The 26,938-nt window shown below is 43.5% G+C and overlaps 1 protein-coding gene across 1 annotated transcript in view; it reads right to left on the bottom strand.

Annotated features, from left to right (window-relative positions):
- Positions 1 to 26,938, bottom strand: part of LOC119436577 (cyclic AMP-dependent transcription factor ATF-6 alpha-like) — a 126,862-nt gene that overhangs the window by 23,388 nt on the left and 76,536 nt on the right. The window contains exons 7-11 of the mRNA XM_037703462.2: positions 20,735 to 20,842; positions 14,680 to 14,771; positions 7,787 to 8,074; positions 3,992 to 4,168; positions 3,438 to 3,558 (exon numbers count right to left, since the gene is read on the bottom strand). Coding sequence (XP_037559390.1) covers positions 3,438 to 3,558; positions 3,992 to 4,168; positions 7,787 to 8,074; positions 14,680 to 14,771; positions 20,735 to 20,842 — 786 coding nt within the window. The remainder of the gene's footprint in view (positions 1 to 3,437; positions 3,559 to 3,991; positions 4,169 to 7,786; positions 8,075 to 14,679; positions 14,772 to 20,734; positions 20,843 to 26,938) is intronic.

Here is a 26,938-nt window from a genome sequence, read left to right as displayed (position 1 = left end):
TTGTGACCCCACCCCGCTCTACTGTAGCCCTCACAGTGCAAGGAATTGAGGACGGAAGGGGAGCACAGCGGAGGCCGTGTTCGATTGCCAATAACTCCGCTTCTGCTGAACGCATTGAAGTACTTTTTGTGGCAAAGTATTTCAGAAATAGCTTATTTTCACTTCAAATGTCTTTGTCCACTTTAATAAAGAGTGGTTCAGGGCCCCTTTAATGCAAGGCCCTCGCCTTCCTTAATGAAAACTGAAAGTGCAGTGCAGATCTCACCCCTCACTCTGCTGTGCCAGAGTGCACAAGGTGAAATAAATTCAGCAATCCTCGCAGCTGTTTATGGTTGCTTTGTATGATGTGTAGATCTCTCCTTTGTTCTAAAGTGACATTTTTTTGCTTACCACTCCATGGTTTCGCCTGGTTCAGTCATCAGTCGCTGGTCGAGTTTTCAGCGAGTAGACTTGCACTCACTTAAAAAAAAAAAAAATTATGAGTGTCCAGTGGCGCGATTTGAACCTCGGCCGCGTAGTGCAGCAAAGCCTAATGCCCTAACCATTTGGTCACAATCGCACATACACTTCTCTCAAGCCAATGCCAACTAGCTCTTTTAGATTATTGCTGCTGTTACGTTCGGCGACCAGCGGAGGCAGCGAACTTGGAGTATCTCCTGATTGCCTGTGACGAATCGCTTCGGGAAGCTAAAAAAACGTCCCACGGGAAAGATCAGCGGTAACACCATGCCTAGACACGTTTCCGAGAATATGTGGTTACTAGATGTCATCTGAGCACCAACCACGCCGCAAGGAGCAAGAAACTCTTGGAAAAAGGCTGCTTCTACGACGCTTTCGCACGGCCGCTCGACCGACCCACTAGCCACCAAGCCCGTTCTCCAGACCAACCCGTCAATGGCTGGCCCTTCCAGGGAACCCAGGCACGCCAGTTCGAGTCAAGTGTGAAGCCGCCTGTCTACTAGTGTCCCCTCCTTTCTGTGGGGGAGTGAGCAGTGTGTGCCCGAGGGCACTTCTCCGAATGTGTTCAGGGAACAAAGGCGCCGGGGGATTAAGCGCATCCTCGCCCCCAAGGCGGACCATTCGGTGACTCTCGACACTCCGAGTGGAGGAAGGTGGGATTGCAGCTTGGCCAGAGGGCTTTTAAGCGGACTTTTGTGGCTCATCGAGTGCTCTCCCATCAGCTCCATCATGTAGCTCATGCTACGAGAACAATGTGCTGTGCTCCGTACTCCGGCAAGTACGTGTATCCCCATGTCCTGTAAATAAGTTTGCCTTTCCGATGTAAATAAACCCCCCGTTCCGTTTACCCTACCTCTCGACCTCGTACTCATCACGAAAGAAGCAACCCTCCTCATCAACTCTGCTCAGACGATGGCGTGGGCCCGCTTGGCCTCAGTGTGACGCCCCGATAGCGTAGGCCAGCTACCCGTTTCGAGACGCACCGGTGGCGTAGGCTAGAGAGCGACCCTCAGTTTGACGTCTGACTCCGAGGCCGCTACTCCCAGCTCCTACAGTGCGTGTTGAATGCGATTCCCATACTATGGCATATCCCCAACGGCCAAGAAGCATGTCTGCATGTTGGTTATGATGACCATGGGTGCGATCGGAAATCTTTGTTCGTTTCGTATTCTGTTCAGTTGCTGAACTTCACAAGTGGCAGTATGCAAAATTTGTGACAAAGGGTTGGAGCCAATCGGCATGAGGTGAACTTCTCGGACGACAAACGTCGGGGGAGTTCATTGTTTTTGGCGATGTCAAAATAACACGCTCCTGTCAATCATTTTGATTACGAGCACGTTGTCTGCTAGGAGCAGAACGCGACGAGAGATGTGAAGTTCGAGCGGTCATCTGCTCGCTAAGAGACCGGCTTCGCATGGCACGTCTGGTGGATTGGATTGGATCCAAACAGCGGCTGCGGCTACAGAATGGTTCACTGCTTGTTTATTTGTTGGTCTTTCCCTCCCGTTCTCTTTGCATACTGCCACTTTGTGATGTTGCAGCAACTGAACAGAACGCGCTTCGAACAAAGACCTCCGATCGCACCCCATGATTTCCGTACAATACCCACAGCGGGGGATTTTCCAGGAAGAGGGCAGTATAATGGCATGTGTCCACAACGGGGGGATTGGCTATGAAGTGGGAGGTACATATTATTACGATACTATCGACAGACGCTCAAGAGACGAGCCGCCGCGAGAAAGACGAAGTGTCTCGGCTCTTGGCATGAGCGAGTGTCTGCCTGGCGGTCTGGCTCCAGCGTGTAAATAGCCTCTTCTGTATGTGTCTTTCCACGCGTAACATTTTGGTGGAGGTTTGCAATCCGTGTCCTCGCCACAGAGCTTCGCAGCGGTCGGTACATTGAGCTTGTCACCATGCCTTCCGGTGACGAGACCGCATAAGCAACGGCTGCATTTCGTGAGACTGCTCCAGTCGTCACGGTTGCCCAACATTGCAACCCTGGTGTGTTCTCTGGCCTGGAGGGGCACGACGTTGACAAATGTATCAAGCTCTATGAACGCGCCAGTGCTAATAACAGGTGGAACCCCACAATTATGTTCGCCAATGTCAACTTTAATCTCAGCGGCACCCCATGCGTGTGGCTCGAAACGCCTGAAGATGAGATGGCAAGCTGGGCCAGTTAAAAAAAAAAGCTACGCGAACTGTTTGGCGACCCCTTTGGGCACAACTTTGTCGCGAGAAAGGCTCTTGCGTCTCGTGTTCAGTCATCTACGGAGCCGTACATTTCATACATCCTCGATATCTTGGCTCTTTTCCGCAAAGCTGACGACACTATGTCTGAAGCAGATAAAGTGGCTAATGTGCTAGAAGGAATCGCTGACGACGCTTTCAATTTGCTTGTTTTCGATAATGTTTCGGCTATCGACGCCATCATAAAAGACGTAAGATGTCTCCATCGTAACAATATGGTGCCAACACCAACTAGCGCTTTGAGATGATTGGAACGTGTTGATGATTACGATTTCCATACTATGGCAGATAACCCCAACAGGGTACTGGCCAAGAAGTGGTCAGTACATTTACAATAAATAAGAAATGAAGAAACACATGCCTATTTGTCACATTGCATAGCACAGGTACGCGAGAGCACATGCGCATGCCTGTTTTCTTTACGCCAAAGACGAAGGAATGAAATGACCAAATTCATAGCATTTCATTAACGAAAGCTTTGCTCCGCATGGATTCCAACATGTGCATTGTCTCTGCATAATTTTTTTTTTTCTCTATTTTTACTCATGCATCTTCTACAAGGGAGTTTTTCCTCTCTTAACCTCTTGCTCCACAACAGCGCATAGCAAGTTGCAGAATGGTAAGCAAAGCGGCCAGTTGGTGTCCTGGTGACATCGCGAAGGAACTATGTACAAGACAACACACACGATGGAAGGACAATTTGATGATACACAGAAATGCCACTTTACCCCAGAGAATGAGACGAAGTAGAATGTGTCATCTTTCCTCTGGATTGCCTCGTAGAGTTCTTCATAACTTCTCCGCAATGCCTGGTAAAGCTGGAAGTAGTCTTCACCTCTGGTGGCTTCCCTGCCAAAGCAAATGGATAAATTTCAAGTTACGTCAGATATTAGCAAGTTAATGCTGGATAACGAAATGCTTGACAGGGCTAAGTTAGGCAGACATATACATTCAGAGCTGCTACTTCAAAGGCCCCATCAAGTTATGCCAGCCAGAATGTGAACAAGTTTCAATTTTTGCACTGTGATATCGATGTGTGATATCGAACAATATCAGTTTTAACACTGTGCAATACCTATTTAGAAAACATGAAAGGTTAATAATCACTGCTCTATATGGTACCAAAAGCGATGACTAGCTCAAGTGGTTATAACAATTCTTACAGCTTGCTCCTGCTTCAGCTCAAAAAAGCTACTTTTTAGGCTTCACAGTAAATCAGCAATTTCATGTTGCCAACTTGTGGTAGCCTCTCCATGGTGGAAAGTGAGGGGGCACAGCGTACCACTTCTCGGCATAGACTCCGCTGCTGCCGCTGCCATACCGAGTACTAATCCAGGTCTGCAGGCGAGGCTTTCGGACCAGCGGTTGCTGTGGTAGGGAGGGCTTCTTGCGTTGCTCTGTCAATCGTAGGTTCATGTGCTCCACATGGTTAGCCCAGCCACGCAGCTGGCTCTGCAGTCTGGAATGTGCAGCCCACAAGCATTGCTCTCATAAATGCCATTAACGAAAGACACTAAGAGGCAAGTTGACAAATGTTATACCACGAGTAAATCGACTGATGCCATACTTTATTGACCTACTCATTGCACGCTGTGTACTGGAGTGCGCGTGTTGAACCTGCAATTATCGGCGATGTCCTCAGTGTGTTTGGTGTCCTGCTGACGAGTGCAAGCGCTTCTAGCGTGCAGAAATATTTTGGATACATTCAAACTCATTCAAAACAAAAAGGCTAATGCAATAAAAATTGTGTGATATACACGTAATTTAATACAACCAAACCTGCTTCTAACAAACTTAAATGAACTTTTGTGATGCGTTAGTTATACAGTAGAACCTCATTCATACGTTTTAGAAAAAAAAAACTCGAGAGAAAACATACTAACCGGGAACACGTACGATTCAAAGTAACTAAAAAAAAAGTCGCAGTTTCGGCCGAAAGGCAAAGCATCAATTGCGATAGCAAATTAGTAGACAGCTATACAAAGTAAGGATTGTAGTTTTGTAAGCCGTATAAACTTGTAAACATTCACTTACTAACTAAATTAACGAGCATGGTGTCACGCGTGTGCAAGAAAACATGAACACATCTCACTCGATGACTGCACACACTCGCTGTCAAAACGCTAGAGTGAGGAAGCGTGGCAGCAGCAGCAAGCGAATTGACCTTCATGCCGCCTCTCACTTCAACCCGAACTAAGTGTCGAGAACAAAGTGCACACGAAGCTAAAGGGCTATCAGCACTCAGCGCACTCTGTTCCCATCCCAGATTGCTTTCAAGATAGGGCCCACACTGCCGCGCCATACGCAGCCGCCACCGGAGTAGAGCCCCTCTTCCTTCCCGCTTTCCTCCCTTGCGCGCGCAAGATTGAGCCACCATTGTCGGCTCACCCTCGCGCTTTCACTTGCACATACAGCATACGGTGATGACATTATCCCCAAGGACTTTATACGGAACGTCATGGCGATGCCGCCGACAATGGCAGAAATGCACCTAGAGCATCCGCATAATTGCTATAACAATAAAAATTGCTCAATGCTAGTTGACATAAAGTGAAGCGCTGCACAAATCGTTGCGGCATGAGGCACATCCCAGACAAGGCAGAACATTCCGTGGACGTCCAAAAAATATCCTGATATCCCACGTCCTATGAAAGACGTCCCATGTGCATCTATGGGACGTAGGGCTCAGCTAAGTCCTAACAATGAACAATTGCGGGCGTTATCGGGGTGTGTTGGCAGAGTTGGCCAGCAGCACGTCTGAAACGAGCACAAAATGGCCCAATAATATGCTGTGCATTTCATTCTTTTTATTTTCGCGGCTAAACCAAAAACGCTGATGGGTCATATGTTAGTAACAATGGAGTTTCTGCACAACTTGAGGGCCAATTACTCCTATACAAATTATAAATATTGCATTTCCTTCCTGCCAGTAATGTAAATTACTAAATTAAAAATGCAAATTTCTCCAGATTGTACCGATTATTTCCTCGTTCTTTCCTTACTAGAACTTCCGGTGGTGGTGCGATGGTGGTCGTGGGATGATGCTTATCTTTTCTTTGAAAAGAAAGAATAAACATGTTACCTGAATGGGATGATAGCGTCGCGATGATACAGACGCCACACAAGCCCACTCCGCTGAGAAAGAGAACTCCACTCAACCTCGATAATAAAAGTTTATTCTCTCTCTCTCCACCATGTACCACTGCCATAGCTACCGCTGAAGCATACTAAAGCAACGTACACTATCATGTTAGGCACTCTATGGTAAGTAGAAAAATAATGCTTGGATTAGCTGGTCTCCAAAACTGCCCATATTTGCGGCTCTAAAAATCATATTCACCCCATGCAACAGGCAAAAGTATTATTTTATCTTATTTTTATTTTTACATACTGCATCCCTGTTAGGGCTATGGCATTTAAGATATGTGTTTGTTAAAATAGAGGGCGTCATCGTCGCTGCGTGGATTTGGACACCATCTTAGGGGTGTGCAAGAAGTGATTTTAGAGTCCGAATCAAATACGTATTGAATATCGAATAGCCTTCCGAATAATGAATAGCAGTTATCACAATTAATATGAAACAATGTTCACATCCCATTACTCTTAAAGTTGACAAGTTTCTCTCATGACATAGTACATTATGAAGTGTTGTTCATTAAAAGCACAAATGAAGCATTAGGAGCAAACAAGTAGTTCCTTCGCATGCACAGGGCGCTTCAGAGAGTGCGAATGGTCGTTGTACAGCCTGTAAAGTATGGCTACTCAAGTAACATAGCCTGCTCCACGACGCAAGTTTACATGTTTCATGTCGATACGATGCCCACCGGGGTGAAAAGTTTCTGTGATTTTGCTCCAATTTTGTTTATTTGTGTGCAGGTGACGTTTTGAGGTATTCGAGAAGTATTATAAAAATATTAGCCGCATGTATATACTATGCAAACGGCGGTGAAAAGTTACTGCACTTTTGTTCCAATTTCACGTTTACTTGGGTGAAGTTTGCGCTTTGAAACATTAAAAATGTATTTAAAAAATATTTGCATTTATGAATAGTGACTATTCGATTCGATGGCCGAATCGAATAGGACACTATTCAATTCGTAATTCGAAGGTTTCAAATATTACCACATCCCTAATGGCTTTCGCCAGAATTTTACTGAGAAGGTTGTGCAATTACTCAGAACAACAGAACGCTGAGCAAATTGTTGAGCAAGCTGTGTGTCCTCGTTCTTTTCGTGTACATGTTTTGCACTTCTGCCTTTTATTACCATGCACCTCGTGTAATTACTAGAGGTGTGTTAAAGCGAAATGTTTTAACTGAATAAAATACAAATATTCCCGAAAAACAACTTACAAGTATTGAATCAAATACCAAATATTTCACTAAGAAAGTGAAATATAAAGATTGCATAAATTCTAGCAACAAAATATTTAATTACTCTATTTGATACATATAATGACATTAACCAATGAATACATTTGGCACGCCTACGACGCGCCAAATGTAAGCCAAATGGGTTTGTCCTCAGCGAGCCGCAGCATGCTTAGCTAGTGGACACGTCGTGGCACCCTGCGGCAGCCATGGTATCTATGCTACGTAGCAGACTGCAGCTACATGCAACTGTAGTGCATATGCGCAGCGGTTGCGTTGTGCACGACAAAGCTCGAGTGCATGCTTGCGCTCAATGCTACAGTCTGACCATGCTAACGTGGTGCGGACCAGCTTTGTCCTTCACCAGCTTGACTGACGAATATTAGTCACATCCAACTTTTGAAGCGCTATCCAAGGCGTCTAACCAGTAGTGGCCAGGAGACACATTCTGCGACGATCCATTTCGGCCATACTATCCTTTTAAAACCCCTTTAAAAGAACAAAGAAAAATTCTGCTAAAGCTGCACTATTAGAATGACCTTTTAGGAAAAGATGAAATTCAGTTACACATTTTCAAAGCAACAAAACACTTGTTTTAACTCGCAAAAGTGCCCTTAAAATTCAGAAAGTTGCATTTACTTTGCATTTAAAAAAAGTCAGGAAGACTTCTGCCACATTGTGTACATGTGTCTCCTCTAGAAAAATCACCTGAGGGACTCAGTCTGGTTGATGGAGGATGGACACTTGAAGGACCCATTGCGTGCATTGCTGTGAGCATCCAGGGCACCCAAAAATTCTGCCGACTGGTCACCGCCATTGCTTGCAGGAAGATCCCCAGTATCGGACACTGATGGCTGCAGCTCCGGCACAAAGTTGGTACTCTCGATAGGCAGGTCAGACTGAGACCAGAGCAGGTGGCGCCCCCACCGTGTATTCTGCGCTGCTGGGAGCACTGGTGGATCACTGCCGCTTGGCACTGAGCTGCGAAACAGGCCACTGCAAAAGCAAGGCACAAATAATCAAAAATGTTATTAGCAAGAAGAATCAGGTGAACTGAAAGGCTCCATTTTTTTAAAAGTAACAACCATATAAAGTGAACAAAAAAAATGATGGAGTTTTACGTGCCAAAACCACCATCTGATTATGAGGCACGCCATAGTGGGGGTCTCCAGATTAATTTGGACGATCTGGGGTTCTTGAACGTGCACCTAAATCTAAGTACACAGGTGTTCAATCAAGGCAAAAAAAGCATAAAAGAAATTTACTGTTTCTTAAATTGAAAAGTATAAGTTAAGGAAGGAAAGTAAAAGAAAAAGGAAAAAAAAAATAAATAAACTTACTGCCAGTGCGACCTCAACCCACAAAATCCACATGATGTGCGTGATGCTCTACCAACTCAGCTACAGCAGCAGCTGTCCCCTCATCCACTTTCTTGACCATTTGCTTATGTCAAGTAAACCATGCTCCAAGACTGTTTAAGTGGTGACAGGGTGCTACAGTTAGGAATGTTACAGCTCACAAGAGAAAAACATTTCTCATGCAAAGTTTTAAGCCTCCAGCAAAGAAAAATTATTTAAATCCCAAGACTCCAGTGACTTCATGATTCCCTCAATGCAATTACTGCAAACAAAATTTATGGACCCCCAACTTCTCAATATGTACAGACTCGCACGAAAATGTGAGAAGTTTGTAGAGCTTTTGAAACAACTTGTGCCCCCTAATGCACTCCTGGAAACTACTGGACTGCTCTCAGAGGCTCCCCTGCAAATTGAAAAAGCATGCAACATGCATGCTGCAGTAGACAAGCATTGCCTGCAGCACCATCCATTGGCAAGCAGGACATGCAAGACATGCCCTGTTAGAAACCCCTCCTTGAGGTGGCCTTTTTTACAGCGAAGCTGTTAGCCTAAAGTTGGTCGGCATTTTTTGTGTCTGCGTACGTCGGCAAAAATGTGGGCCGATCCCGGCCGCAGTGCAGGGCAGGAGCAGTGGCTCGTACCCCCGTAAGGCAGAGGCTTCAAGCATTCGGCAAAGTGAAGCGAACAGTGCATACATTCTTTGGAATCACGTATACAACATACAGAACAGCATACATTTCAATAAAGAACAAGCACAAAACAATCATCCGAACCACATAATTGATGATAAGGTGCTCCTGATAACAATGCGATGCACATAGCACTCCCCGCATACGCTTGCCGGTAAAGATTACTGTTGCGCAAGCTGCCGCACCGACAGTAGCTTGCGACACTAGCTTGCGTGGGGAATGATGTCTCTAGCCTTACGCGTATATAAAAGAACCAGCCTAGCAACTGATTTCAATGTTGTTGCAGCACTGCTATGGGCAGCGGCGTGCTGTCAAAATTACCATTACTGCCATTGCTCTCAATTACCATTACTACCATTACTCTAAAGCAATAAAGCATTGCATACCCCCTTCAGCAGTTGTAGTGGTGGCTGTCAACAGCTTCGCTGGACATACACTTTCACAGGGCCGGGATGGCGAGTCAATTTTTTTTTAGTTCACCTTCACAAACCTGTCAATCTTGCAAATAGCAAGTGCCGCACAATGCAAATGCCGGGGGAGTGGATAAAGAGCATGCTGCAGTGCATATGTACTAATGCTGCAAGCACCACACCTCGATGTGGTCTAGTGCACGAGATAAAAACAATGGAAAACCATAGGCATTTCTCGGCACCCAATGCAAGTACAGCTGAACCTTGATACATATAATAAACGTCGATTTAGCAAAATCCATAATACAACTTGTCTAATTGGTAAATAACTTTTTCTATTGAACATTACATATTTTTTCCCTCCAATTTATTGAAGAATAATGTTATTCTGCAATTTCAATTTAACAGAGTCTACGCACATTTTGTGCATGTACCAGGGGGCTCTGTGACAAGCAAGAAACATTGCCCTATAGTGAACTCAAATATGCATGTAAATGTTACAAGCGAATGGCAAAAAACACACCATTGAACAGAGGACAGAACACACTGCTATGCCATCTATCATCCTGGTATGGAAACTACACTGGACATGCCCCATTTGTGCTTACAGTATTGTAGATATGCCTCCCAAAGACATCAGCGACCAGCCGGAACAGAAAGATGCCAACCAAAAGCAAGTATGCGAGCACCACAATTTCAGCAAAAATGAAAGGAATGCATACTGTCTAATTGCTGTGCTGCGTCATCATGAACACTGCTATGGTGATTCTGGCCGCACGACTCACTTTACTGCAGGAAACTAATTTGCAGCATAAAATTGGCTGTGGACATTGATAGTAGCGGTGATGGTGGTAATGATGATACATGTAAACAATAGCATCATGCGACGGTGGCTGCTAGCAGTAGGTGTGGTCTGCACAGAATCTTTCCTTTCAATGCAATCTCTACTACGTGCACCAGTGCCTTTTCTCCCATAATTACTGGTTGAGATTCTAGCAGGGTTCTGTTTTAGGGACCTGTAAATTTTACTGCTCCAACACAAATATTGCTTGTTAAACAACAACTTTAAATACTGTGATACGGGACACAGTAAAAGAACCACAGGACGGCACTAACTAGATGTACCAACCAGCCCAAGTGATACCAGCTCACTGATAAATACCAAAATTAACAAATTTTATAATTCAAGAGTTTCTTTCCTGTAACTAAGACTTCATTACATCAAGGTATTACAGTCAACATCCAATTTTTCGGACTTCCTAGGCACCACGAACAAGTGCGAAAAATTGGGCAGCCCAATAAAATTAATGCATGGCTTTTACTGAAACATTGGGTAAAAGCGCAAACAGATGACCACAAGAAGGGAGACATGTACACATTTCTTGTGGTCGTCTGTTTGCGCTGTTACCCAAAGTTTCAAGATGTACGAACTCGCCCAAAAAGAAGTATTGATGGATTCTACTACTTCTAAGGGCTCAAGTCGCGGCACGTCCGAAATAGCTCTGAAGGCATGCCAGTACAATTATTAGGCATATCGGTGCTCTTATTATGAAAGGAGATGGCGAGTGCATATGTGCATAATTAAGGACTATATACTGTGTCCCTTGACACTGGCCCCTTTCCACTTTTGGTAAGCTTCACAGCAACACATGGCGTATGCTTGACCGCACGACACCGCTGTATTACGGCAAAGTTGACATTTAGAAAACGGCATTATGCAACACGTGACCCTTGCCGGGCTTTACGCGCTCCGAAACCATCTGCGAGGAAGACAAAGGCGGAGGCGGCGCCATTAATGACAGCGATGAATCCTTTCAACGAAAAAAAAAAAAAAACCCTAACAGCAGGAAGCTTGGTAGTGAACGTTGAAGCAGCTAGGCCTAGCAATGCCACGGTGGCTATGGCTGCCGGCAGATCGGTGTGCGAGATAATCAAAAGCGGCAGTGGTGGCTTTGACTAATGCCGTTTCGGACTTGCGGTCACGGCAAGATGTCTGGAAAATTGGACGGCCAAGGGTTTCAGCTTCCGGAATTCCAAACGTCCTTATTCCAGATGTCCCTGGGGTATGTGGCAATGCCCCGACGATGTCCAAATTATTGGGCATGTCCGCAAAGTCGGTCTTTACTATATCTGTATTATCCGCTTGTTGCTTGTGCAAAGCAGTCGTGGTACAACAGTTAGAATGCTTGCCTAAAAAATTCAACTTATGGTCTTTACGTTCTTCTAGGAAGGGTGCCTAAGCTCCTGGCAGTGATTGCAGCGAAACTGCAGTACCTGTGCGGATACACTCATTCTAGCTTATTATTTGCTACTTAAGCCCCAGGCTAGAGGTGAGCTTCCATGTAACTCGCTACAGCCAGTAAAACACAAGGAAACGCTCCTCTGCAGTAAACATGGCAGCTCATCCTTACTCAGCCACCGCAACACATTCAAATGCAAGTGCTAGCATTTCAAATTGTAATTGTTATAGAATTGCTGGCGTCTCAAATGTTGGCTGTTGATCTCAATACATATGACTTCACCCCATTTTATTGGCAAGAGCTGTACTAATGGTAAGTATCATCATAACAAGAGGTAATGTTGCATATCACAGAGAAACAACACATGCAGTTTACCACAACATGTTCATGTGGAACATACAAAAATCGTCTTATACAGATAATCGTCTTATACCTTTTGAACAAATATTCAGTCCAAAATATGCCACAATACATTTCTTTGGAGCCATGAGAGATAAAACAACTTTAATATATGTTTTCACTGAAAACCACAATGACAACTAGTAACTCTACAAACATTACTAGGTCACAAGCTGTCTCCCTTAGTATTGTCAACTGCACATATACACTCCTCTGCTTCAGTGAAAGCTATCTTCAAGCGCTCCATAAGATGGAAATGAGCCAGCAGCAAGCCAAAGGAACATGAATAGGTGGACAACACTAAAACGTTTATGTAACAGCAAGAAACGTACCCATGTTCAGTAGTTGGTTAAGTGGGCAGTGTCGTGTTTTTTTATTCTGCTTTGTTGAGTTTTGCCACTAGTTAGTATTGTGATCCACACACCCTAATGTCTTTTCCACACAATGGATATGGAGAAAAGGTGTCATTGACGTAGTGCCATTGCAAACAGTATCGTAGCCAGAATTATAATCGGGGGGGGGGGGGGGCACGCATTTGATAGGAGGAGGGAGAGTGGGGCAGGTGGGTGTTGTCTCACGCCGTTTTACGCCAGGTGTCCCTGCCTCCGATTGCAAGTGCACCTGCCACCATTGTAGGGGTTGTATGCCTGACCGAAACAACTTGATTATTAGTATTCAATAAATATACTAGTTAAGTTACCTATAATGCATTCATGAGTAGTGTCTCTAAACCAATTTATAAAAGAATGTAACACAATAAGATTTCGAAAAAAAATAAGTTTTTTTTTTTTCCTGGTTTAGATAAAATCACTTCTTGCTACTATTGCTGAAAGCTGGGCTAGTTGTTTGCAGGCAATATGAAACCTGGCTACAGCACAGACAACGACAAACATGAAATGCACAGGACCAGCGTCTGGTTCTGTGCCTTTTGTGTTTATGACTTCCTCTTCTTTAGCACTTTAACTATGTTTCATTATCACTTTTAGCATATGTTTATATCTGACCATGCAGTTAAAAGCAGAGAAGGTGTACAAAACATTTGCTGTTAGTTTTTTTCCGCATATTTTCTGCTGATGTTGGATCCTGCATTGTGCAACATTATAAATATTTAACCCTTTCTCTCTTTTGTTGAGAAATGTTAGCGAAGTGATGTAACGAAGAGAATCTACAGCTTTTATTGCTATAATATATAAGCTCACATAGGACTCTCAAAAAGACAAGCTTATGTGTTCAAGATAGCTTCTGCATCAATGAATAGGATAATAATAATAATAAATTATGGAGTTTTACGTGCCAAAACCAGTTCTGATTATGAGGCAGGCCGTAGTGGGGGACTCCGGAAATTTGGACCACCTGGGGTTCTTTAACGTGCACCTAAATCTAAGTACACGGGTGTTTTCGCATTTCGCCCCCATCGAAATGCGGCCGCCGTGGCCGGGATTCGATCCCGCGACCTCGTGCTCAGCAGCCCAACACCATAGCCACTGAGCAACCACGGCGGGTAGTGAACAGGATAAGAACAGCATTTAACTATAAGTACCATAAGTATCAATCACTGAATACAATAGGGGAGTTGGTTTACAATACATAAGGTATGCTCAGACGCATTTAAATTGTTCTAACAAAAGAGGACTGAACAATAAGATATACGTACATGCAAGACGGATAATCTTACTTGGCCTTTTGCAATCTGCACCCAAGAGTATCATTGCTACTAAGTACAGCTAAACTTCATAAGGATGTAATTTCTACAACTAAATATGTAGTGAATTTAATGAAAATTGCAATTACTCTTGAAATCTCATAGAAAACACTTATTGCTCCCTCTTTAACAAAGGTGAATTTCCTCCACTAGCGGATACAACAACCCTTAGAAAGTAAAAACACTGCAATTTTTCCAAGCAAGTTGTCTTTAAAATGATGCTGAGCACTGTTAATAGTCACCCAGCTTCGCAGTCGAGCGTTCAACCAACCAACTGTTTAACAGACATCCCAAGCAGTACCCAACTCCTAGATCTCAGATGGTAGATGGGACAGTGCCTCAAACCTCCTCCTCCACCTCAACGCTGCACTCTGAACCAGTCAAGTACCATGCTGTATGTTGCAAAGGTAGCTTTATCACCTGTTACCAGGTGATAAAACAATGACAATAAAAAAGTCCTATTTCATTTTATCACAACAAGGTTTAACTGCACTGTGTAATCGGCTGTATCCTGCAGATAGCCACAGTTAACCCCAAATAAAAGAGGAGGAAATTTCATTCCAACAGCGGGTAGATATTTTTTACATCTTGCTGCTGCTAATTTAAAATGTTGCTCACAGTTTGTGTTAACATAATTACAAATTGCTCAACAAGTCAAGTAGTGAATACTGCATGTTTATAGAAGCCTGCCGGCACTTTATGCAAGTGGCATAAAGCGAGTGAGAAAAGATGAACACCTGTAACAATACTACATGCCCTAGTAAAGAGAAAGGAAAACTGCATAGAGTGATCTGTGGCCTTACCTGAATGGAGCAAGATTGAATGTCAGCATAAACATGATAGCCATGACAGCAGTGGTTTTCTTAATATTGGAGGATGGCAGCCTTCTTTTTGCCTGCAAATGAACAAGTATAAAATCTTGTTTTTAATCACCTGGCACATTTTCATTTACTGCAAGAGAAAAAGAAATGCTAGAAGGACAAAGTTCCAATTATGTTGATTTGTAAAATGTTTGCAGTCATGTGTAGTAATATTCAAAACAATCGACCGTCTGTTTAACACACACTGCACGGTGACAAGTCGCCATGAATATCTTGCAAATATCGAAGTCCATAAAGGAAAAATTAGGTGCTGCAAAAGAGGCAAAGAAATTCTTACAAAACTCAAGTGGGCAGCCCTGCACTTGCAGTGTAGTGTCATTGAGAGCACCGTACCACCAATGTTACTTATACCACCTGCTTTTATTTATATAGAATAACTTTTTATATAACCTTAAGCAGATAGCACAGTTTGACCCCTTAAGGTGGCTTACTATTTATTGTGTTTATTTTCCAAAGCAAAATGTTTTGGGCAACTTTTGGCCACCCACTTTGTCAAGACTGTTCTGCAATTAAAATACAGGGCACAAATTTTGCTTGAGTAGTTGCCTTTTATGCCAACACTGTGAATATTAACGAAACTTAAATACATGGGCTTTGCTTGTATTCACCCTGCTCACGGTATGGAAAGCGAGTTCCCATACTAATGAGGCATGTTTTTACCCTGGAAAAGCTTGGTCCCAGCAAAAGCCTAAAATACGAAGCAGCCACTGAGTATTTCATTTAATATCTACCACTCTTTAAAAAAAGAGCAGTACATCTCAGGCAAATGAGAACAAAGGCAATTGCCTATAGTTGTCCTGAGTTACTCCAAATATTTTTTGAAGTGCGATTAGTTAATTAAGTTCAATTGTACAATTTTTGCACTATTTGTCTTAGTGCTTAAAGGGCGTGACAACCAACCAAAATAAGTAATAAAATTTTGGTGGAAATAAAAAAAAAAACATGCTTTATATTGGCAGACTCAAACTATGTTCATGGTTTTAAAAAAAATCGCTTAACCTTGCACTCGGCCACGCAATGCTTGAAACAACAAAGCTGGGCGATCGTAGCCCAGCATTTATGGAAGTGCATGCGAACTTTTCATCTTATTACTCATGACGATGATAGTTTCTTTTTGCGCGTCTCAGACTTACGGCCGTCACTGCGCGTTGCAATGCCGACAATGCGTTCCAGCAGACCCACTCCGTGACACTAATGTTAAACTAAAGCTGTCTACTAAATGCAAATATTAAATCAAGCTAAAGAGATAGATTAATAGATTATGGGGTTTTACATGCCAAAACCACTATCTGATCATGAGGCACGCCGTAGTGGGGGACTTCGGAATAATTTGGACCACCTGGGGTTCTTTAACACGAACCTAAATCTAAGCACACGGGTGTTTTCGCATTTTGCAACCATTGAAATGTGGCCGCGTGGCCGGGATTCGATCCCGCAACCTCATGCTTAGCAGCCCACCACTATAGCCACTAAGGAACCATGGCAGGTGATATAACCCTTGATGATGCAGCGGGTTGTCAAAAGGTTTAGTTCTCGCTTGACCATCTGCTACCCACGCTCTCATGTTTTGGTAATTTTTGTATCGAACAGTGCTGTGCTTGTTTTGCTGGCTTGTGAAACTCAATACTAAAAAGGCAACCACATGCGGGCGATAGTCAAGTGACAAGTGACACAAGAAGGGGGAGCCAAAATTACTCCGGGATATCCGTTACTTTGTTATACAGACCGTTTTTCATGGGCGCCTCCATTGCGTAGGCAGTGGCGCCATCTATGGGCAGTTGGCATGCTGGCTTGGGCGAACGCCCGTGTTATATGCTATGGTATACGTTCGGCGGCAGTTTCTGGTGGATTTTTTCGCACTTGCGTGGTCTATTTAGCATGAAATGGTGTCTTCTACATGGGGAATGGTCCTGTGATGCATAGTGAAGGAATTTAAGCCTGAAGTAATTAAGCGGCTGGAGTAACTGCTGATGTTAGGGCGGAAGGAGCACCCAGCGCGAGGTGCGCGCGTTTGTTTGAGCTTACAATCAGCCTCTGATATCAGTTAGGTATTTCTGAAAATTCGTTTCAGGAATGTTACCTTACCGCAGCATTCTCAGCACTGTAATTCTAAGCTCTGCTTTAGCTGCAACGAGTAGATACGAAACATTTGACGATTCCTAACAGCGTGAGTACCGTTCTGCTGGAGAAGAAGTCGTGCTGTTTACTTTGACAAGCGTTCAAGTTGTTATGTGTAGATACACTGGCCGACAACCTTGTTTGCTGGGCAAGGTTTTCACCTACAAATAAAATAGTTTGGTTAATAATAACCGCATACCGTACAATGTGAATCACACTTTTTGAGTGGTCGAACGACCAGCTGCAGACTGTGCCAGCGCCCGAGGCAGTACTAAATGATGTGTTATAGATCTGTTCTATATAGCGTATGGTCCAAGTGGTTCAAGCATACGGCACGACAATGTGAAGTCTTATTGCGTCGTTATCCCATGTTCTGTTTTATTTTGCCGCAAAAGGAGGACATATGAACTCTTTTCTTTTTTTTTCAGTTTCCTAAGTTCAGTCATTTAGGACGCATTGACCCACGTTACGAAAATTGTGTACTTACAAATAGCTGTTGGATTCTCTTTATGCAATCCCCTTTGTATATTGTGCCTTAGAGGGCACAAAAGGCAATGCTGATCTAAGCACGAAGCAATTGCGTGTATCATATTGGCTTGCCACCCGCAGTGCTCGCTGTATTGAGCAAAGCCTTCGACCTCTTGCAGGAGGCTAACATAGACATAGTGATTTGAAGTCTACTAGACTTAAAATGCGCGAGAACGATGCTGGTGGCTGATGCAAATGTTCTACAACAACTCTTCGTCAAGTGAAAACCGATACATCCAACATAGTTCACAACACATACACACACCGCAGCTGATGATGCGCGCCCCATTTTTGCACATGCAAGAGAAATTTCTAGATACTGTAGCTACTGTTGCACCTAAAGGCTACACAGTGGTTGTTCGATGACCTCGTAAGAACTGACATGCCGTAAATAGCACTCGTAACTAGCTAAAACACCTCCAAATCGTTCCGCGGGGCACGACCGGCAACACATTTAAGCCGCGCCGCGCCAGCTCGCACAAGCCAGAGAGGAGAAAAGGCTCGTTGCGTGCCCTTTCCTCCTTGCCCGATGAAATGGTCTATACATTATTGCCATTTACTGCAATATATGCACAATGTGGTGCACAATTGTAAACATCTTGCTTGGGTTTTATGTAGCCAAAACCAGTTCTGATTATCAGGCAAGCCGTAGTGGAGGGCTCTGGATTAATTTTGGCTACCTGGGGTTCTTTAATATGCACTACAACGCAAGCACACGGGTCTTTTTGCATTTCGCATCTATCGAAATGCGGCCGCCACGGCCGGGATTCAATCCCGCGACTTCGTGCTCAGCAGCACAATGCCCACAATGGAAATAAGATGACGACTTTGCAGACCACAGAACCGCTACATGGCTACGTGTGCAATGAAATTTTAATGAAACAACAAAAGTATCTTCGGCGTGTGCAACACGCAACTTCTTAGTACCTGACGCGACAGCCTTTAGATAGCTGCCTTCTGTTTCAATGTGATGGTCGTTTGCTTCTGCTTTCCACTTGTCTGGCTTGTCATGGACAAGCAGCACTTGGAACACAACACAGCACACCGCTGTGTGATCGAGGAGGGAAGCGACTGCACAGGCTTGGCTCAGCCGACTCGTGGCCTCGAAGAATGCATCAGCGCCAAGGCGATCTCGAAGGCCATGCCCAGCTGCTAGACCATGCGGTGCGTCGCAGAGAGAGAGAGACCAGAGAATGCACTAATCTTTCGCACCATCACGCAGCTAGTGCAGGCAAGTGGGCAGGCGCAGGCATGGCCTGGGCATGACCTTCGAGATTGAACTGGAGAGATTGTGGGAATTATGAACGTTAATATTTTTTCACATTCTTCCGCGCGCCACAGAAGCGAGGAGAGCAGACGCCTTTTTCCCCTCTTCCCGTGCGGGGAGCCAGACGGCTTTTTGCGTGGTGGCGCGACCCTCTTGGAACGCAGCTGCAAACGTAGCGGTGACGTGTACACGGAGCCCTGCACCCATTGGACCTAGCCAAGAACAAGGCGGGGCGGTCGGGATCAGCGCGGCCAGTGAACGCCGGTAAGGGAGAAGACTGCGAGCCACGACGTAGGAAGGAGCTCAGGTAAACATCTCGTTCCCACCCTTTGTCACGCCCTGCTATTGTTCGCCCCACTATTGACCCCGGCAAATGTCGCGGTCGAACCTAGCCTGCTTTCACGTGAATCATCTGGAGCAATAAACGTTGTTGTGCTTGTTACTTTATCGTGTGTGGTCGTCTTTCTGCTTGTCCTGGTACCGCCGAAGCCTGGCTGTAAAAGGCAAGCAAAAGGGATTTGGCCGTCAAGCCTAAGCCTTATGCACGAGAGAATACAAGATCTCGGAGGCAACGCCCAGCTCCTCTTGGCTACGCGGCGCGCTGCAGAGAAAGAGGGAAGTGAATGCACTAACTTTCGCACTGCCGTGCATAGCCATGCAGAGTGGTGCAGCTGCTCACGCAGGCAGGCACGCGTAGCTAGGCGTGCATGGAGACCTCGGAGGCCATGCCTAGCTGCGCCTGCCTACGTGGTGCGCCACTCTAAGAGAAAGAGGACAGTGGAGACAGTGTGACAGTGAGCCGCTGCTTGTACGCAGCTACGCGGAATGGCGAGAAATACAAGTATTGCTCAATGGCGTACTCGACGCAGCAATGCAGGAGCATTGCTGTGGCGAATGAGTGCCGAACCCTGCAAAAAGTGACTCGGCTCGCAACGGCCAGGTTTCTTTTTTGTTTCGGAGATGAACCTAGTTCGTTACATCCATTGGCAGGACAATTTTACTTGGTTAAAACAAGGTTTTAAATGCATGTATCTCTATGGGGATTTCAAGGGGAATTTATTTTACTTCGCTAGATCCATTATTTCATTATATCCCATTTTGTTGTAACGAGGTTCGAGTGTATATACATGGGCGCGACACTGCGAAAGAAAGTGCGACAAATTTTTATTGTTTTGTGAATAATACAATTGTACGCCCATAAAAAAATCTTAAACATGCTACAAGGCCAATGTTTTAACCAGAGGGAACTAGATCTAGTATTAATATGCCATCATCGCCAGTAAAAATGTTCCGACAGCAATAAATGCTATCGCGCCATCTGATAGCTAGAAATCAAAACACTTTGACTCCATGGCCTCAGAGATTGTGCGTGCAACCTCTGATTATTTGTATCAGTGTGAGATGAGACAAAGCGAAGGCTCATTTTACCATTTATTTCTTGCAGTCATAGAAGAGAGCAAGTGGCAAGAGCGAATTCAGATCAAAGCGTGCACAATGGTGACTGTCATGCATTTATTCAATCACACGGTAACGGACAGGCCATTGCATGGACTTCTGGGTGAAAAGCAAAATTTCTGCAAGCTGCAGAAAATGCCGCATCCATGTGATGCCTAAGATACTGTCAGCTGCGTCCTCGCTCAGTTTCTAGCCGTGCTGTCACATTCTACGCAACAAACTGTAGCACTGGCTCTCAGATGCTGCTTTACTCATTGACGTCAGTAAAAGGCAGTGATGACGTATGCAGCATCACACCTGCTCACTCGTGGCAGGTGATTTGAATTGCACTGGAGGAATTCGGACTCTTCAGACACAATTTGCTCTTAAACTAAGTGTTTTCTCCGCATGAAACGTTCCGAAATTTGGTTTATGAAATGGTATTTTAACATTTCACGTTGACATAATATCTGCCTTTAGTGTACCTTAAAAAAGATAAGCACTGTAGTCATGAAGCACAACCCACTCACCCAAAAAGCTGCACTTCACTAAACAGCTTACTGCTTATGAATACCTGACAATCCTGAAACAAACCATTGCCAAGTCCACCAAATAAAGACATGCACTCACCTCCGATTCTAGCTGGGCTACTCTGTGACGAAGGTGAGTGTTCTCATCTCTCAACCTGGCATTCTCACTGGCCAACTCCCGCACTTCAAGCTCCAGCTTCTGGAGATACTGCATGGCAGTAGAGAAAATATGAGTGGAACTTCTTGGTTTTGCACGTTGTGCTGAACAGTAAAAGAATACACAAGAACAAGAAGTTGCTCTACCAATTGAGCTACGGCAGTGGTTATCCCCACGTCCACATTCTTGGGTATTATTAGGGTATTATTCTTGGGTACCCACAGCCTCCACATATGTAATGCGGAGGCTGTGGGTTAGGCTCCCACAGGTGGCAAGTTGTTTTTTGTCCACTTTCATTTCTACACTCCAAATAAGATGACAAATAATTTCACCTATAATTTCCTTTGGCTTCATTAGCTGTTGGCTTCATGTGGTCGAGACTAACAATACGCGAGAGTCATTCAGGGTTATACTTCTGACACTTTTATTCTGGATAAGTCCCCATGATGATGACACAAAACCAAACAGTAAAGGCCTTGGTTTAGAACACCAAATTTACTAAGTTAATTAAGGGGAGAGCAGTTCATTTTTTCTTTATTGCTTCTGAGATTGTTTATATCCATGAAATCTTAAAGGGGCCTAAAACACTTTTCTAACTAATCATAGAATGACCTCACTATTAAAGTATGTTGCCTCACGAATCTCCTGCCACAAAGTTTTTCGGAATCCTCCAAATATAAGTAGATTTGGACGTAGTTATCGTACCAATACGCAGCTTTCTCTCTAATTTCGTCTTCACTAGTGCACTGGAAGCTACACAGGGGATACGCCAAGGGGTCAAAGCCCAGACCAAAAGTTGAGTGTCTCAGCGGCGAGACGGCTTATCAGGCACCCCGTGGCGGCCGTGATAGACTAGGCTAAGCAGTGCAAAGATGAAATCATTTTTGTGTCTTTTTGAGATTGCAGAGCTATGTTTTTTATTTTTTAAGAAAACATTAGCAATAATAGTATTACTGAGAATGTTCTTGTGATCACGAAATCAGCAAATAGCTCTTAGTGGGTCCAGCTGCTTGATGACGCTGCACGACGACATTTCAGAGGAGAGGACAAGTTATCTTTCACTGTTTTTGACACGAGGTTGTAAATTCCTTGCTACATGCAGTGCAATAATATTTGGCTCACATGTTCACAGGAGCCTCGTCTAAAGATTGGCAACATTTTCTTACTATGTTCAAAATGTGTTTCAGGGCCCCTTTAAATATGAAAGCTTTTTTTTTTTTTTTTTTCAGATATGCACACCCATGGTCAATTTAAAAAAGTTAATATACTGCAATTTGAGCAAAAAACTTTGTGCTTCATATATGTATTGTAACTCAATGCCAAGCAGTAATCCGGTGTTTGAAATGCTCATTATATTGTAGCTTTTACACAATAGCCTTTTACCGGTACCTGAGAAATTACTCCTAAAAATTCTTCATTGTTCTACACCTTTAAACTCTTCCGTATTATCTTTTCTTTCATTCTTTGACAATATAAAAAAAAAACTTTTTTTTTTCGAAAAACAGCAGCAATAATAATACCATCACAATTAATGCACTAGAAGTTCAATTTAGAGAATAAATTACAGATGGAGCCTCTTCTGTGCACATAACATGTATAAACACAACAGTGACTACCCTTTGCCACTTGACTTTTCACCACTTTGCTTTACAGTATGACTTGGTTTTAATTCTAAAAGCAACACTGTACATCATCAGCAAAACTGTGGAATGGTACTACATAGCCATGGCGTTCCTCATTTGCACAATAAGTGTGCTAGTTGGCAGGCCAAAGCAAGAAGCAACTACAACCTTACTTAAATTTCATCCACAATAATTCTATTGACACAGAATGGTTATGCAACCTATGAATTATGTGTGGCACAAGGTTAAAATTATCAAGAAATAGGAGGAGACAAAAAGAGCACTAAATTGCCGCTCTTTATGTCTCATATTTTTTTCCGGTAATTTTATTATTCTTTACACATTATTCTTAAGCTATGCATCAACTAGCCCAACATATTACTGTGCTAAAAATGCAATCTATGATTAACACGGGGAACTGATAGGGCTAGCCTTACATATCAGAGATCAAAAATAAAGAACTATGGCGAAAAAGCTGTACTTCTTCAAAACAGAAGGTGTCCAGGCAAAGTGCCTTGTCAACACTGTCACACATGTACAAAAGTGTCTTTTCTCTGTTTTGGGCACTGAGCAGTTTTCTTGGGCACACATACCTTGCACAACCACACCAAAAGCAATAATACCAAAGTGAGAATGCGGGCACCCAACAGTAAACTAAGCAGTTAAGTTCCAAGCTGCATTGTAAAAATCAGTCCTTGCAAGACTCGACAGATGGAAGCAGCAGAATAAATTGAAGTTGCTACACCCACAGGAGACAACTGCAACTAAACCTCCCTCCCCACTCCCCTTTCTTTTTGTTTCACAGCAGGTACCCAAACATTAGATCAACGGAGTACGGGTTCCAGTGTGCATTGAGGATTATGGTGCAATAAAGAGTTCAGGAATGTGGTATTAAAACAGTGGCAGACCAGCTGACAAAACTGCTGCTTGAGCATCATCTATGACTCAAAGGTAAATGTGATGCATTTTATAACCTTAATTATATAGAATTATTACTGTGTTTTCTGGCATATATGAAAGTGTGCTATACTTGCACTTATTGGTCGGGAAGCTCTAGCTCTCTAATTTAGTTATTTATAAGTCTGAATTCTAGCTTGCCAAATTGCTGTTTAAATGCTGCCAGCTTCAGGAAGGGAGTTTTATGTTGTGTTATTTGTCAGTAACGAAATGGAACATTCACTTTTGAAATTTACCATATGCAATGTGAATGTGACATCAAAACAATGATGATAAGGTTGTTTGTCATTGTTGGTGCCGACGAGAGAGTACATAGTTATTTTGGGGGAGTATACCAACAAAATTTTTGCCTCGTTTTTATACGAATAATGGATAGCTGTCAACTCAGTTATTATGCTATGGAGCCTCAATTCCCTTTTTAATATTACAGAAATATTAATAATTAATACATTACCTTTTAGTGTGACAGCTCAAAACATACACCACGTGTAGTGTGGCTTCGGACATCAAACCGAAGTCTATTCATGTCACCAAAAGTGGATGTGGCAGTCTCTGGTGCCAGACACAACTAACCCATACACATACACTATAACCACGCTGTGAAAACAGATATTTGAGCACTCGGCAGGATAAAATGGGAGAGAGTCTACCTGCATTTCAAAAAGAAGCGCGCAATTGGAAGGGTCAAATTGATGGCTTTTAGTGACAAGGTCATTATATCACCGTCAACTACTGCATTCAGCCAACTGTCTCATGCTCGAGTCGTTTGTGACACTGCATGAATGCTATGGTTTCAGTAATGTGAATAGTCTCCTGCTTCACGTCTAAAATAGTGCTGCACTTGAAGTACATTTTAAACTAGCCGCGTAAAATGTGATGTAATAATTGTTTGTGCTGCTAAAGGAATTGAGGCTCCATGTCATAATTGTAGGGTCAGCAACTACCGAAAAAATCACATAAGTGGGGTACAACATTTTTGTGTAAATACTCCCTTTATGAATTTCTCTTAGGTGCATTGATTGATTTTAAAAGAAAGTAATAATTTTGATGCACAATTTGTTTTAGTATTGTGTTACCTCGTGCAGAATACTAGAAACCATTGAGCCCACCAATCCCTGTGTAAGCAGCTGCATCTTTCTCAGAGGTGCCACGAAGAAGGATGTTTCGCAGCTATGATCTCATCGACCAACTTTCTGTATGGGAGTCCCGGTTGTCAGTAGATGCAGTATTCCAGGGTGAAAATAAAGCCTTTTCGTTTGGCAGAAATGGTGGGCTTCCTAATCAAAACATGGCTCCAGGGCCCACAACAAGCTCTTTGTGGTAGGCGATCCACTGTTCCCTTGTAATTCCAATTGGTAACTTTTGAAAGCACAACAAATCAGTTTTGTGTGTGTTTTAGAGAATTGTATAGTTTTGCAGCCATGATTTAGGCAAAATAACTCTTTTTGGTTACTCGAAAAATTTCTTCAACAGAGCATTTTGAACGCACCTTTGCTGCCTTTTAAGCTTACAATTCTGTCCAAATCTTAGCTTGTTCTTTCTCTGCATTGTTTGCTTTATTTGAAAATAAAGACTATTACATTTAATGATGCCTCAAAAAAAGCTAATTGGTCCCTGTACCTGTTTTATAAACATTCGAATAGCCATTTTAACTAAGACTATTTTATTTTTTGTTGCATTGATAATTAGGATTTCTAAGTTCTCTGTAAAGAAGTTGTATTTACTAAGAATCCACTGTATAAGTCATATTCATAGCAACCATACAGATTCACATTTGTATTTATGAAATAAACTGCATTTTTTACTGCTCGATTAAGCATCGATGAGCCATTATAGAAGGTTGTGTATGTGTAGACAGGAAACAGCCTTTCTGCATACTGTTTTATCTTGCTTAGTATGCTCTCTCCACACACTTGCACTCAGTTCTGCTGCCATTAGTACTGCATGCAACCGTTTAGAGTGCAATTTACCTGAGGTGATAGTGGTATTTATTGGCTGTATTTGCTAGTGGAAATGGCAGATGTGGCTTTTGCATCTGGATCAATACATTTTCATATCAGTGCAAGTCTACTGGCACATCAGGTGCACATGCAGTGCAATCTACTCATGCCTGTAGAATACTGGAAATAGACTTGCACATGGTAAATACAGCAAACTATAGCACCTGCAAAGCTGAAACAAGCCTGAACATTTAATGTCTACACCGCAGCTACAGCAGTGCTTCCCAAGATGGCTACTAGCCGTAAGTGGAGGGAGCATTAGCTGAGCTACCAGCTGGCTTATAGAGGTCTAGGTCTAGAGTACAGCTTACAAAAGACAGCTACTAGCTGTCGCCTCAGCTTGATCAAGCTGGAAGGTAGACGTCTACTAGCTAGCTGCGTGCTTCCTGGGTGGTGACACCAGAACTTAATTGTATAAACAATCAAGGGTAAGTTATTGTTTTCAACCCAGGGCGCGCACATGACACCTCGAAACCATTCTTTTATGCTCGCACAGCAGAGGCTAACAGCAGGAGCGAAAAGCCAGTGGCACACTACGCAGGTGCACTGTGATTAGCCGATTAGCTTCGGCGGTAGTCAAATAGACAGGCTCTCAATTTGTGTTCCACAGTGTTTCATGCTGGTAACACTGTGGGCACGAATTCTGAAAAATAAAAACAAGCAAGTAAGCAACAATCGCTGGCACATGCAACGCAATGTCTCGATGTCACTATCATGGGTTCGGTTAGGTACGTTATGCTTGTTTTGTGCTGTTCTCAGCTGTTCTGCACATTTATTGGGTATTAGCTGGCATCATTTAGCTTTGCTCATCTTGTTTGCTGTGTGCTTTGCATCAGTGCTTCATGAAATCAGCTGTATTACGTGTTTTCACCGACAGCTTACTACCAAATGGCGGGATTTGCACTCGCTGCCTTCGTTGTGCTCAGTGTCTCTGTACGTCGCACATTCAGATAACACTCTTTAGGGCAAGTGAAACTCTTTGAACTTGATTTTTTGTCAGTAATGTCTGAAATTTTCCAGCTGTTTCATAATTAAATTGTTAACCTCGACAAGCATAAGTGGTCAGGCTCTTCTGCCCTGCCAGTTTTCTTCATCTTTATTTTTGTACGAGAATTTGACTTGTTTATGGTTAATGTAACATGAAACAACCAGAGGGAGTCAATTGAAAGAGGACGCGCTGGCTGTAATCATGAACCAGACTGAACTTGCCCTAGTTGGCGCCATTTTGTTCTTGCATGGGTTGCAGCTTTGTGTGCATGTGTGCGTCCATGTTCCAGCATTCGCGCTTCATAGCAAAACAAATAAATTTGGCAGAGACACTTAAGACTGCTTACGTGTGGGAATGCAAAAGCATTATACTGTTTGTAGATCTCGGAATGTCATAAACGACCTCATTTTATACAGTTACGACGTGGCACCACGCTGTCACGTGCCCAATGATGCATGTACTAGGCCACACCTTTAGTCAGTCATATGGCTGCGACATGACGTGTGCAATAATGCACGCACTAGGCACACCTTTAGTCAGCCAGAACTGTAGAGCCGCCTTGGCGTCGGGGAAGCGTGCT

This window comes from Dermacentor silvarum, chromosome 1 (genome assembly GCF_013339745.2).
Source record: "Dermacentor silvarum isolate Dsil-2018 chromosome 1, BIME_Dsil_1.4, whole genome shotgun sequence".
Classification (NCBI taxonomy): domain Eukaryota; kingdom Metazoa; phylum Arthropoda; class Arachnida; order Ixodida; family Ixodidae; genus Dermacentor; species Dermacentor silvarum.
This window is presented reverse-complemented; position numbering and strand designations above follow the sequence as displayed.